Here is a 13177-nt window from a genome sequence, read left to right as displayed (position 1 = left end):
TACTATAAGATACTATAGAAATAAATTCGAAAAAAATAATTATAAATTTTAGTTAAAGTTAAAAATATCATAAATTAAATATTTTAAAATATAATTAAAATATATAATTATATATATGTAGAAAAACAAATTATATATGTGGGATATAGAAAAATAAAAAACATAAATATTTCATGTGGAATAAAAAAAATAATCTAATAATAATAAAAATAATAATAAACATTTTCATGCCGATTGTATTTTTAATATTTATATGAACATGCCAATAGTTCTATATTTAGATTTAGTACTAAATTCTTAAACGTCCCAAAAAAAAATATTTAATTCGAAAAAGTGTTATTATTATTATCATTTTTTTAAATATCAAATTATGGATAAAAAAAATGTATAAATATGTTCATATATATATACTTTAAACTATTTCCATCTCGATTCGACTAAGTTTTCATGAATCGGTTTTGATCTTTCATACATATGTGAATATAATTGTAATACCACGTTACCGACACAAATAAATCATTACAATATAAACAACTAATTATTATTAATTTCTTCAAATTACGTGCAATCATATAAAGAAAATAGCAACTTGTTTATTAAATACTAATATTTATATTTCTCGGAACCCTTCTAATATTTTTAACATTCTACAAAACTTTGAAAAACACCTGCGACTCATTCTAATTTCTGATACGGCAAGCATATTACTCTTCTAAACGAGCCTATGCAATATGGATATCGATTATTTTTTTTTATAAGGGTTTTTCTCGATTTATATTTTTTCAATTGGACTATTAATACCAACTTGATAAAATGAAGAATACTACAACCATGAAAATTGTATTACACGATTTCATGTATTAATTCATTCTTTTCTTTTTACGTTTGCGTGTGCTTAAACTTAGTCGAGGCATATCTTATAATAAACATAAAAATATACTACTTCCTCCGTCCCAATACAATAGTCTTGTTTACGATTTTTGTCCGTCTCAAAATAATAGTCTTATTTCTATAAATAATCATGTCATTATATAAATACCCTTATTTTTTCATTATTATTACACAATTACCACTATTTTTTACACTAATACACTCACACCCAACACAACCAAGACTATAGTTTTGAGACGGAGGGAATATATAATAAGATACCACAAAAATATACCAAAAAACATACAAAATAGTATTGTATATAGATTGAAACAATTATTCGTTAGAAGGAAATAATATTTTTTAACAAAAACGAAAAAAGAATATCTATATATATATATAGTAAAACAAATACAAAATTGGAATAAAAATAGATTTTAACTTTCATATTTGTTGTAGCGTCGATTGAATCGGAAAAAAAAAAATGCATCGGTTGAAGCGGAAAAGAAAATTACAAAGGAAGTGTATTTATGGAGCGTGAATAGAACAAAAAAAAAATAATAATAATTTTACTTAAATACGAATACTAAAAGAAAAATAAAATTTTAACACTAAGATTAGATATGTACAAAGTAAATTAATGGTATTATAAGAAATTTATTAAAAATTTAATAAAAAGGTAATGTATTAAAAATAATTATAAATTAATTATTATTTATTAAAGTAAAAATTATAAAAAATAAAATTATTTATTATAAATAAAATAGACATAAACTTTTTAACGAACAATAAAAAAAAATTATGACATAATTTTAACCAATGAAATAATATTTTATATTTATATAAGACTTCTATGTAATATTTAAAATAATAGTAGTCCTTTTGTTTCATAAAAATACGCTAGTACATTTATGCACTAATTTTCATATGAGTGTAATTTTTGTTATTTTTATTTTTATAATAAAAAAGTTAAAAATATATATATTTACTAAGGGTGTGTTTGTTTGAGGGTTTGGATTTTGAATTGAGATTTGAATAGTAAAATTTTTGAATTGGAATAGTTGTATGATGTGATATAACCAGATGTTGATGTGATATTTTGAATATAAAATTAATTTTTAATATAATATAAAAAATAAAAAATAGGTGTTTGATCTGATATTTTTGAAAGAACAAACAATTGGATGAATAGTAAAAAAATCTCAAAAAAAAACACATCCTAAATTAGAAATTATAATAATTAAAAAACACACACGCAAAACCGCATTTTAAAGAAAGAATAGTTATTATTATGTCTTTTTCTTATTTTTATTTTTATTCTTTTTATGAGTATTCCTTGAATATTTCTTTAGAGCTGATGCAGCTGCAGCAGCAGTATCTTGGCTTCTGTTTGAATGGTCTTATTAATGATCAGATTTCAATAAATTAATCCATCTCATTTTAAAAACTCTTTTCAACTCCCACCTGCATGTCTTTTCTAATCCTAATCGAAAAGGGCAATTGGTCATCACCATAGACAACAGCAAAATAAATAGTATAAAATTTAAAAAATGGTTCTTAATGGCTTAATTACATCATTAAACAAACCATATATATGTCTGTCTTAAAATTTATTATTATTTCAGAGGTCGTATATTCCAGCAAGTCGTGATCTCAATAATTCATATTAGGGTTGATGAGAACAATTGGTTCTTGATTTTTTATTTTTCGAATCAAATAAGCAACTTGCGCCAGCACCATTTAATTAATTTGTATATTCTGTTCAAGTAGGCGATGAAGTGTGTTCGCAATGCTTTCCTGAGCATTTAAATAAAATTATCCATTTTTATTATAATCGACATTTGACTTTGTACAATTAGAACAAGAACAAGTAAACTTGATTGGGTCCTAATTCTTTTATTTAAAGAATACATAATTATCTTAAGTTTCTTCATTTTGTGATTATGCATTGTATTGTTTGTGGGATTGCAAAATTTGATCTGTTTGTTTGTTAATGAATGATGATTTTGAGGATTGATTTCTTATCTCTGGTTATTGCTTTGTCCCAAGTTTTGGCTATTGCAGCATTGATTGATCCAAATGACTGTAAGTCTGTCTGAATTACGACAATCCTGAGTGAGATTTTTTCATCAGATAGATGCTAAGAACATGTGTAGTAATTGATTCTATTGTTCATTTCTGTTGTTAGATGTTGTGCTTCGATCTTTGAAGGATTCATGGACTCATACTCCTCCGAACTGGGATAACGACGATCCCTGTGTCTGGGAAGGCATTGGTTGCGCGGGCAACCGTGTAGTTTCGATGTAAGAATTTGTTTCAAGAAAATGAGTGTGTAATGAAAGTCGAGATATTTTGTTATCTAACATTGCTTCGATCGAATCTTGATCTTGATGTTGATCTTGTTGGGATTCGATGTTTTAGTACTTTTTGTCGAGCAATGATTTGAAAGGGAAGCTATATCTTCTTGTTATCTAACATATGATCTTGATCTTGATCTTGATCTTGTTGCTATTCGCTCAACGTGTAGTTTCAATGTAAGAATTTGTTTCAAGAAGTGAGCGTGTAATGAAAATCGAGATATTTTGTTATCTAACATTGCTTCGATCGAATCTTGATCTTGTTGTGATTCGATGTTTTAGTACTCTTTTCGAGCAATGGTAGCTGTCTTCTTCTTATCTAACATTGATTCGATCGATCTTGATCTTGTTTCTATTCGCGCAACCGTGTAGTTTCGATGTAAGAAGTTGTTTCAAGAAGTGTGTAATGAAATTCGAACAGTCTTGTTTTCTAACACTGCTTCGATCGAATCTTGATCTTGACCTTGTCCTGATTGGATGTTTTAGTACTTTTTGTCGAGCAATGGTAGCTATCTTCTTCTTATCTTACATTGATTCGATCTATCTTGATCTTGTTTCTATTGCGCACCCATGATGTAAGAAGTTGTTTCAAGAAGTGTATAATGAAAGTCGAACAGTCTTGTTTTCTAACATCGCTTCGATTGAATCTTGATCTTGATCTTGTTGCGATTCGATGTTTTAAAAGGGCAGCTGTATCTTCTTGTGATCTAACATATGATTCGATCGATCATGATCTTGATCTTGTTGTTATTCGATGTTTAGTACTTTGGCGAGCAATGGTTTGGAAGGACAGCTATCTTCGGACATCACAGGACTGTCCGAGCTGCAGATCATGTACGTCGTATCGCCCTGTTTTCGATGTCTCCATGTCTTATGTAGTCGATATCTTTGTCTACCTTTTCTAATACGATGTCTTTTTTTCGCGCGTAGGGACTTATCGTATAACAAAGGCTTGACGGGGCCTCTTCCTACATCGATCGGGAACTTGAAGAAGCTCACGAGCTTGTAAGCAAAAAAACATCCTAAGACATTCCTTAACGACAGTGTAAGCAACCAAACGTAGCTGTAATAAAAGAACTATCGTTGCAGGATACTCGTTGGCTGTGGATTCTCCGGTGCCATACCAGCCTCGGTAGGATCTCTACCGAAACTGCAGTACCTGTAAGAATTCGAAGCGACTTAGTTTAATTTTTGTCGTGAACTTTTGTTATCGCACGTATAGTTAACGTTGTTATTGTTTGGACTACAAAGGTCGCTCAATTCGAACAACTTCATCGGCGCGATACCTCCGTCTATTGGCAACTTATCGAGCCTTTCTTGGCTCGATTTAGCCGACAATAAGCTCACCGGATCGATTCCCGTCTCCGATGAAAGTGGGCCGGGCCTCGACATGCTTTTCCACACGAAACACTTGTATGCATTCGATTTTTCGACAACTTTTTTTTTTTTTTTTGTTCGCTGCGACGATCGAAAGTTTTCGTAATAATTAATTATCTCCGTTTTCGCGCAGCCACTTTGGAAAGAATCAGCTCTCCGGCGACATACCGTCGAAGCTGTTCAGCTCGAACTTGATGCTCGTACACTTGTAAGAAACGCTCGAAAACCACCCGATACGCTTCTCTTACATGTCGTTACCATAATGTTCGATTTTATCCGACAGGCTGCTCGAACACAATCAGTTCACCGGAAGCATCCCTTCGACGCTAGCGCTCGTGAAGTCGCTCGAGGTCGTGTAAGTATCGATACTTTTAACGACTACGTTGATCGATTGATCATTGTTACGACTGTTCAAACTCTTACAACGATCGATGTAGGCGTCTCGACCGGAATTCCTTAACCGGACCGGTTCCTCCAGGCATCAACAACCTCACGTCGTTGCAGGAGCTGTTCTTGGCGAATAACGCGCTCGAAGGATCGTTACCGAACCTCACGGGCATGAGTTCACTCAACTACATGTAAGTTGCAAGTACATCGATGTTCATTCGACGTTTCAATCGCTCGTTGTGACGTCGATAATCCGAAACCCTGCAGCGATATGAGCAACAATTCGTTCGATCCAACCGATATCCCGCCGTGGTTCTCGTCGTTGCAATCGTTGACAACATTGTACGTCTCTGCATTCGACGATCTCCGTCTAAACGAAAGCCTTTTTTTTTTATCGATGATCTATTCTTGCAGGGTCATGGAAAAGACGCAACTTCGAGGGCAGCTTCCAGTAACGCTGTTCAGCCTTCCACAGCTGCAGACGGTGTAAGCGAAACTCTTTCGCCGTATTTCTGTCGATTACATTCGCCACAAATCGATCTTTCACTTTGTGTTCTTCAGATCGTTGAAGAAGAACAGGATCAACGGGACGTTGGACATCGGCTCGAGCTACAGCAAACAGCTAAGCCTGATTGATCTACGCAGCAACTTCATCGATGCCTTCGAACATCGATCCGGATACACTCCCCAAATCATGTAACATTGCTTCATGTCTACTTTTTACGTTTACTCGATCTGAATTTGCTCTGTTTCGTCGTTGCAGACTCGTTGATAATCCGATATGTCAAGAAGGAGACCATGAGAGTTACTGCTCCATTCCTCAGCAGACCAATTCATCGTACTCGACGCCTATGGATAACTGCAGCCCGACACCGTGTGCTCTGGACAAAACGTCGAGCCCCAATTGCGCATGCTCGTATCCCTACTCCGGCACGTTATACTTTCGAGCTCCATCGTTTTCCAGCTATGGAAACTTTAGTCTTTTTACATCCCTTCAGAAGAAGCTTATGACGACGTTTAACTCTCAAAGCCTACCCGTGGATTCGGTTTCGGTGAGTAATCCTACGAAGAACATCGACAACTATCTCCTGATGAGCTTGAGGATCTTCCCATCTGGTCAAGATTTTTTTAACCGATCAGTGATTTCTTCGATCGGATTTATGCTCAGTAACCAGACATTCAAACCGCCGCCTGGATTCGGGCCGTTCTTCTTCATTGGCGACAGCTATCCCTACTTTGCAGGCAACTTTTACTGATCTCAAACCACGTCTGATGACATTAATCGTCGTAAAACTCTATCCTATCGATCATTTTTCTCGAATGTTTCGATTCAGGTAGCTTGGCCGGGGCTCATCACAAATCGGCGAACACCACTGTGATCATCGGCGTAGCGGCTGGCGGCGTCGTCCTGCTTCTGCTGTTAGTTGTAGCCGGAGTTTACGCTTTCCGGCAGCGGAAAAGAGCCGAGACAGCTGCTAAGCAGAGTAATCCTTTCGGTATGTATGCAAAATGTTCGATTTCGATCCTTTCGATTATGCTCGACGACTAGTTTATTCTTGCTCGCAGCATTATGGGATCCGAAAGCAAACACGGGCGGCGTTCCACAGCTAAAAGGAGCGAAGAGCTTCACGTTCGACGAGCTGAAACAAAGCACAAATAACTTCTCCGCAAGCAACGATATTGGGAAGGGAGGCTATGGAACTGTCGGTTTTCTTCGACCATACTCGATCTTGCAGTAATATCAGGTCATCATCGATGATTTTGTGTCGAATGTTGCAGGTGTATCGAGGAATTCTTTCCACCGGACAGCTTGTCGCGATCAAAAGAGCTCAGCAAGGATCAATGCAAGGCGGGCTCGAGTTCAAAACCGAGATCGAGCTCCTCTCGAGGGTGCACCACAAGAACGTCGTCAGCCTCGTCGGGTTCTGTTTCGACCAGGGAGAACAAATGCTGGTCTATGAGTACATCGCCAATGGAACGTTGAGGGACAGCCTCTCAGGCAGACATTCCTATCCTTTCTCGTTTTCGACGTAATCGTAGGATCATCGATGTTTTGATTTTTTCCGCGACGACATATTTGCAGGGAAAACGGGGCTGCGATTAGACTGGATTCGAAGACTTCGAATCGCTCTGGGAGCTGCCAGAGGTGTGCAATACCTCCACGACCTCGCCGATCCTCCCATCATACACCGCGACATAAAATCGAACAACATTTTGTTGGATGATCGCCTAAGTGCCAAAGTCGCCGATTTCGGGCTCTCGAAGCCTATGGGAGACTCCGAAAGAGGACATGTTACTACTCAAGTTAAAGGGACAATGGTAAGTATTAGTCGACTCTATCGTATATAAATAAATCGATGATTTGTATCCCTATAAGCTTAATTTTCTTAGATGAATTGATCATTTAACATTATATCAAAACCGAATTTGATAGATTTCCGAAGCTTAAGCTTTTAGGTGAACTGGTTATTTAACAAGGAGTTTCCTTTCTTCTTGCTCGATGATTTGACGTTTAGTCGTTTTTATCGATTAGGGATATTTGGATCCCGAATACTACATGACGCAGCAATTGACCGAAAAGAGCGACGTATACAGCTTCGGCGTACTTCTATTCGAGCTCTTGACGTCGAGGACACCGATCGAGAAGGGAAAATACATCGTCCGCGAAGTTAAACAAGCGATGGACACAAGCAAGGACATGTATAACCTTCAAAGCCTCCTCGACCCCATCGTTTCTTACAGCACGTCGCCAAGAAGCGTCGAACGAGTCGTCGATCTGGCTCTTAGATGTGTTCAGGAGTCGGGCGTCGACAGGCCATCGATGAGCCAAGTCGTTAAGGAGATCGAAAGCATTATGGAGGCTGCCGGCGTGAATCCTAACGTCGAATCTGCGTCGACTTCCGCGAGCCACGACGTCGACAGCAAAGGCTTCAACCACCCGTACAGCAACGACAGCCTCTTCGCCTACAGCGGGGGGTTCACGCCGTCGAGGCTCGAGCCGAAGTAGAGCTTGTAAGGATCGAAGAAACATAGTGGTTTGTTTTAGGACACATTAATTTCGACGGTTTGCATTCTTTTGTGTAAGTTTCAGACAATTTTCGACGAATGTAAGTTCTTTAATACAAGAGTGTGTTTGGATTCATCGTCTGGTCTCGACAATGCTCCGAGCTCGTGTTGGAACTTATCAGAAATTAAACCCTAAGCTCAGGATCTGTCGAGTTGATAAGAAAATAAAGTTAATGGATCTGTGTTCTTCAAGTGTAAAACACAATCCCTCTTAAAAAAATCGTTAGAGTTTCTACCGTTTTCTCATGATGAGATATGAAAAGTAACAATGTTGCGTTTGGGGTCACAATCCTAATATATATATCCCTAATTATTATTAGTTTATCATTCAATTAACAAGTTACCAGGATTTCTGCACATAAAAAACCTGCACTTACTGAATACATTTAAGCCTAATAAATTTAATAGATCACTAAAGGTTTAACTTGGTTGATAATTCAAATAGTTACATTTAACCCACAATTAAATTTTTAATCCAGTAGCTCGATCAAGTCTTAGGTTTCTCGAGCAGCGCCGAAAGATACCATTCGTTCTTCTTCACGCCGCGGTCGAGCTTCATCCCGGCGTACCATCGAACTTTCCCGAACCCGACTCGATCGAACATCGGCACGTACGTCGAATTCAGCTGCGATCCGAGGCAGAAGAATCGATCGAGCCAGAAGAGTCCCCCGGGCCTCAATGCTCGGTATATATCGTAAAGGATGAACTCGAGCATCGCGTCGGGGATCCAGTTGCTCAGGACGTGCATCGAATGGATGATGTCGAGCGTGTTGTCGAAAAACGGTAGCCTCTGAGAAATGCTTACGTGCATCGGGATCAAGCCTCGCGATGCGATGAAGCTGTTGAAAGGGCCGTCGAAGTTCATCGAGGTTGTCACGATGGTTACGCCTTTTTCTTTCATCCTAGCGGCGAATGTCCCCGATCCACCTCCGATGTCTAGCCCGATTCTTAAGGTTCCCGGGCGCCTCGTCGCGAGGACTTGATCTATGCCGAAGTCGAGACCTCCGTTGTCGTAAAGCCATCTATGCTTCTCTCGACCTGTCGAAAGATGTCAAGACGGGCACCAGAAGACATGTATTAAGAAAACAAACTCAAATCTCACATCGAAAAAACTTTTAAAAAATAATAATTATAACTTAACATGTAACTCTACATGGTAAAGAGTATTTGAGAAAGATCAAAAGTTAATTTATGCACTCAAAAGGTAAAATCTCATATTACTGCAAAGTAGTAAATTCAATATAAAGAAATTTTAATATTTAATTCGATAATAAAAATATATACATGGCGTAAAATATAATATATATATATATATGTATTTTTTTAAATAAATAAATCAAACTAAATTTATTAAGTAATAGCAATACTTTTAAAATTTTATATAATAGAATATATAACATAATTAAAACTATAATTATATAATTATATTTTTATTTTATATTAAAGAAAGAAAGTTTTTTTAAAAAAAAAATTGAAAAAATACTTACTAAACGTGTGCAGTTTTTTTCTATCAAATTATCTTAATATTATTATTAAAAAAATTAAAAATCAAACAGCTTCTAAGAAAAAACAAATTCCATATTGAATTAAATATTTGACTAATATTAAAATTGAATCGAATAATTAAAAAATATTTCAAATCAAATATAAAAACTATTTTAAAATTTGAAACAGATCGAATAATCGAATATTTTCACGGATCGGATCGAATACTACTGCACTATTAGCTTTGATTTGATTCCATTACAACCCTCTTACTAGAGTTGAGACTAGCCCAACATGTTTTCTTGCAACACATACCTTCTAAGTAAAAACAATCCTTGCAATCGAACGATCCTCGCGCGCGCCGGCGTTCGATCAAACACGAGTAGTTCTTACACGAATACGCGTCCCAAACGAGGCTCGCGTCCGGCGGAGTAGTCCACAAGCAATCGGGAAACGGAGTTGGCTCGACATAATTCTCCGGTGACTTAGGGTGGCACCGCCGTCTCGGGAGGGGTTCGCACCCCTTAAGCATCAACTCTTGCGCGAAAACGTCGTCCACCGGGCACTCTCCCCCGACTCGATACGACGACGTATACTTCGCCAACTCATGCTTGTGCTTCAAGCAACCCGCTCCGACCGAGAAGTACACTTCGTCCGATCCCATTCTCCGGTTGTATCCGAGCGGAAGCTTGTGGGGGCCGATCGAAAGCTCGGCCTCGTTCGATAAATTCGCGACAAGATCGTCGAACCTCGGTCCCGATCTCATCGGGGAGTCGAATTGCATGGCGATGAGTGACTTTTGCAATGCGGCGATTTGAGCCCGGCCCGCGACGACCTCGTGTCGGGTGGCGTTGAGCTCGATCAGGAGTGCGGCGACGTCGGGAACCGGCCCGGGCCCGGGGAGTTGGAAAAGGGTTGTTGAGATGTGGGAAGAAGAAGCAGTGAAGATGAAGATTGTAAGAAGATTTGTGAGTATTACAAGGAACAAAAATTTGAGCTTTTGATTGATCTGGGTATGGTGAGGAGAAGATTGCTTTTTGGACATGGCTTCTTCACTGACATTCATTGTTGTTGTATTGAATTTGCATGGGTGTTCTGTTCTACCTAGTGTTCTTTCAACATTCAAAAGGTATTTATTTGTTTTCTTGGGTGACAAAAAAATAAATAAATAAATAAATAAAATATATACAAACAAACATGCCCATTGTAAAAATAAAGAAAATAAAAATCTAACTATAGTAGAGTGGAGAGAGAGATTGATGGGTGTAGAGTGTAGGGTGTAGGGTGGCTACAAGATTTTGATTAAATTAATTTAATTTAATTTAATTTATTTGATTGAGAGCAATATTCGTTATTAATTTTGTTTACGGCAGCAGCAGCCAATGTTAGGCAGAGACAAGTTAGCTCACTAATTTGGAAATATCATTTCAAAGAAAATAAATTAAAAAATAATCTTATATCTCTTATAATTATGTTACTACTTTTTTTCTAAATTAATATCTAATTCACATATAAACAATTTTATAATCCAAAATTTTATTAGTTATATTTTAATAAATTACAAACAATTTTTTTCAAAGTTATTTAACTAGTATATTGTATTATCCAATCTAGCAGGCACACTGTTATATATAACGTAGAAATCCGCCACTATTATTCGAAAATACGCACTGAGTAAATTTTCGGTCGAATCTAATACTCTGCAAATTAAGTTCGACAGGCAACCGAGTAAACCTTCATAGTAGTTGTTACTCGATAGAAATTTTTTTTATCTACATTTACAATTATAGAATAAAATTTTAATAATCGCTGAAAATAATGAGTTTAATTATATCATAATATATTATGTAAAGCAATTTGAATTCCTTTAACGAAATATTACACACAATTCTTTTCTTTTCAATGAAATGCTACCTCGTCCAACAAAGCACAGGTAAAACAATAATTATAATTCAAATTTAATCTCCAAGAGTGTGTTTGGTACAGAGAAATATAAATAGTTTCATTTCTCTTATTTATTTGAGTTAAAGAAATAGAACTCAAGAAATAAGTTATTTTCATTTCTCTATTTTCATTTATCTGCAGAGAAATAGAAAGAAATGATATGCAATATATATATATTTTTAATTTTTTAAAATTTTTTTACTATTTAATTTTTATAATTTTTTAAAATTATATTATTTCAATTTTAAAAAAATCAAATTTAATTTATTGTTAAAGTATTTAAACTTTACGATTTTTTTAAAAAATTATACTAAAATATACTCTTAAAAAACATTGTATATAATTTATAAATTTTTAAAAAAAAAATCATCAAAAATATTTTTCATGAATTCTCGTTCATTAAAATTCTTTTTTTTTTATCCTATTAATAATTTATTCTTATTTGATATATTCATATAGCTACATTTGTTTTACATTTCTCTAACTGAATTCTCTATTTTACCAAAATAGGATAATTAATCTCATTCTCACTCAATTCCATTTCTATCCAATTTTATTCTCTGCTATTATTTCTATCTAATTTCATTCTTTGTACCACTATGTCAACTTCCATTGTTTTAGTTTATTGTGCTAGTCCACAGCTTTTACTTGGCTATTAAAATTCACAAAATTGAACTCGAGACACTACCCGTGTGTTTGTCTGTGGGTTTGAGTTTTGGGGTTCAAATTTTTAATAATAAAAAGTTGAACTTGAACAGTTGTTTGATATGATATAAATAAATAATAATGTGATATTTTGAATGTAAAATAAATTTGTAGTATAATATAAAAAAGATAAGTAATTATTTGATTTGATATTTTTTTTTATAAAAAAAAAAATCTGAATAGCAAAAATCTTGCGTAAAATCCACAAAAGAACACAACCGATATAATACTCTCATTTGTTCTCTAAGCAAAAGAGTTTTGGAGTTCTAACTTTTCAAATTTTCAAAAATATACCTAAGTATATATACACATTAAAAGTGGGCATTTAAATTGGTTTCGGTAACTTTACAAGAAAATACTTATAGGAAGATCCATTTACTATCAATAACCCAATTGTATTGAGGTGGAACACATCTACAAGATGAACCTTTCTATCGTCAATAATACAATAATCAAATAATCAATGGAATCATTTTCGTTAGATTATCGTGTATTAGGTTCGCACAACCATATTTTACATATAAAAAAAAAAATTATAAAGGCATCTATAACCTGATTGACAACGAATAATATGTAGATTGATATTTGATTAATATTCTCAGTATTCTCTGCATAGATAGAAACAACGATCATTACTCATCCCATCTAGATCTCATTTCAATAGTGAATGGTTATGTTTCTGCTATAGTCAAAAATAGTATATAAATTATCGATAGAACGATTTCAACACCATTTTCTCATAACACTTACCGACGTCGTCCAACAAGCCTTAGGCTTGCGGGAGAAGGTTTGATGAGAAAATTAGGAAGGTGTTTATGAGATTTGAATTTTAAATTTTGGTCTAAAATTTTGAATTAAAATAGTTGTTTAATTTGATATAATTATATATTGATACGATATTTTAATTTGATATTTTTTAAAAAAAATATATTTAAATAATAAAATATAAAATCAAATCTCACATCTAAGTACACATTAACGAATCT

At 35.0% G+C, this 13177-nt stretch overlaps 2 protein-coding genes across 3 annotated transcripts; one reads left to right on the top strand and one right to left on the bottom strand.

The window, feature by feature from the left end:
- The first annotated feature begins 2642 nt into the window (after window positions 1–2642).
- On the top strand, window positions 2643–8133 carry LOC127262018 (leucine-rich repeat receptor protein kinase HPCA1-like). Of its 2 annotated transcripts, XM_051290489.1 has the most exons (18): window positions 2643–2955; window positions 3059–3173; window positions 3990–4061; window positions 4158–4232; window positions 4317–4388; window positions 4479–4640; window positions 4738–4812; window positions 4888–4959; window positions 5042–5182; window positions 5259–5333; window positions 5406–5477; window positions 5553–5687; window positions 5755–6233; window positions 6326–6487; window positions 6558–6694; window positions 6771–6990; window positions 7075–7310; window positions 7525–8133. In XM_051290489.1, exons 1-18 carry the CDS (start codon window positions 2868–2870, stop codon window positions 7996–7998), a joined length of 2862 nt encoding a protein of 953 aa, XP_051146446.1. In that variant the 5' UTR covers window positions 2643–2867; the 3' UTR covers window positions 7999–8133. The 2 variants fall into 2 exon arrangements, with proteins under 2 accessions (XP_051146446.1, XP_051146447.1); XM_051290490.1 differs by lacking the exons at window positions 2643–2955; window positions 3059–3173 and adding an exon at window positions 3595–3606.
- A 411-nt stretch (window positions 8134–8544) lies between these two features.
- Window positions 8545–10647, bottom strand: LOC127262587 (probable methyltransferase At1g29790). The gene is made up of 2 exons (XM_051291337.1): window positions 9858–10647; window positions 8545–9095 (listed from the first exon to the last, which is right to left on the bottom strand). Exons 1-2 carry the CDS (start codon window positions 10606–10608, stop codon window positions 8545–8547), a joined length of 1302 nt encoding a protein of 433 aa, XP_051147294.1. The 5' UTR covers window positions 10609–10647.
- Between the last annotated feature and the right edge of the window lie 2530 nt (window positions 10648–13177).

This window comes from Andrographis paniculata, unplaced genomic scaffold (assembly GCF_009805555.1).
Source record: "Andrographis paniculata isolate CXL003 unplaced genomic scaffold, ASM980555v1 Contig65END, whole genome shotgun sequence".
NCBI lineage: Eukaryota > Viridiplantae > Streptophyta > Magnoliopsida > Lamiales > Acanthaceae > Andrographis > Andrographis paniculata.
This window is presented reverse-complemented; position numbering and strand designations above follow the sequence as displayed.

What these genes read in the sequence shown, in the direction of transcription:
- LOC127262018 (XM_051290489.1), top strand. Translation starts at nt 2,868, where the DNA reads ATGATGATTTTGAGGATTGATTTCTTATCTCTGGTTATTGCTTTGTCC. An exon ending in TTGAAGAAGCTCACGAGCTT is followed by an intron (nt 4,233 to 4,316) that starts GTAAGCAAAAAA and finishes CTATCGTTGCAG; the next exon opens with GATACTCGTTGGCTGTGGAT. An exon ending in ATGAGTTCACTCAACTACAT is followed by an intron (nt 5,183 to 5,258) that starts GTAAGTTGCAAG and finishes GAAACCCTGCAG; the next exon opens with CGATATGAGCAACAATTCGT.
- LOC127262587 (XM_051291337.1), bottom strand. Translation starts at nt 10,608, where the DNA reads ATGAATGTCAGTGAAGAAGCCATGTCCAAAAAGCAATCTTCTCCTCAC. An exon ending in GGATTGTTTTTACTTAGAAG is followed by an intron (nt 9,096 to 9,857) that starts GTATGTGTTGCA and finishes ATCTTTCGACAG; the next exon opens with GTCGAGAGAAGCATAGATGG.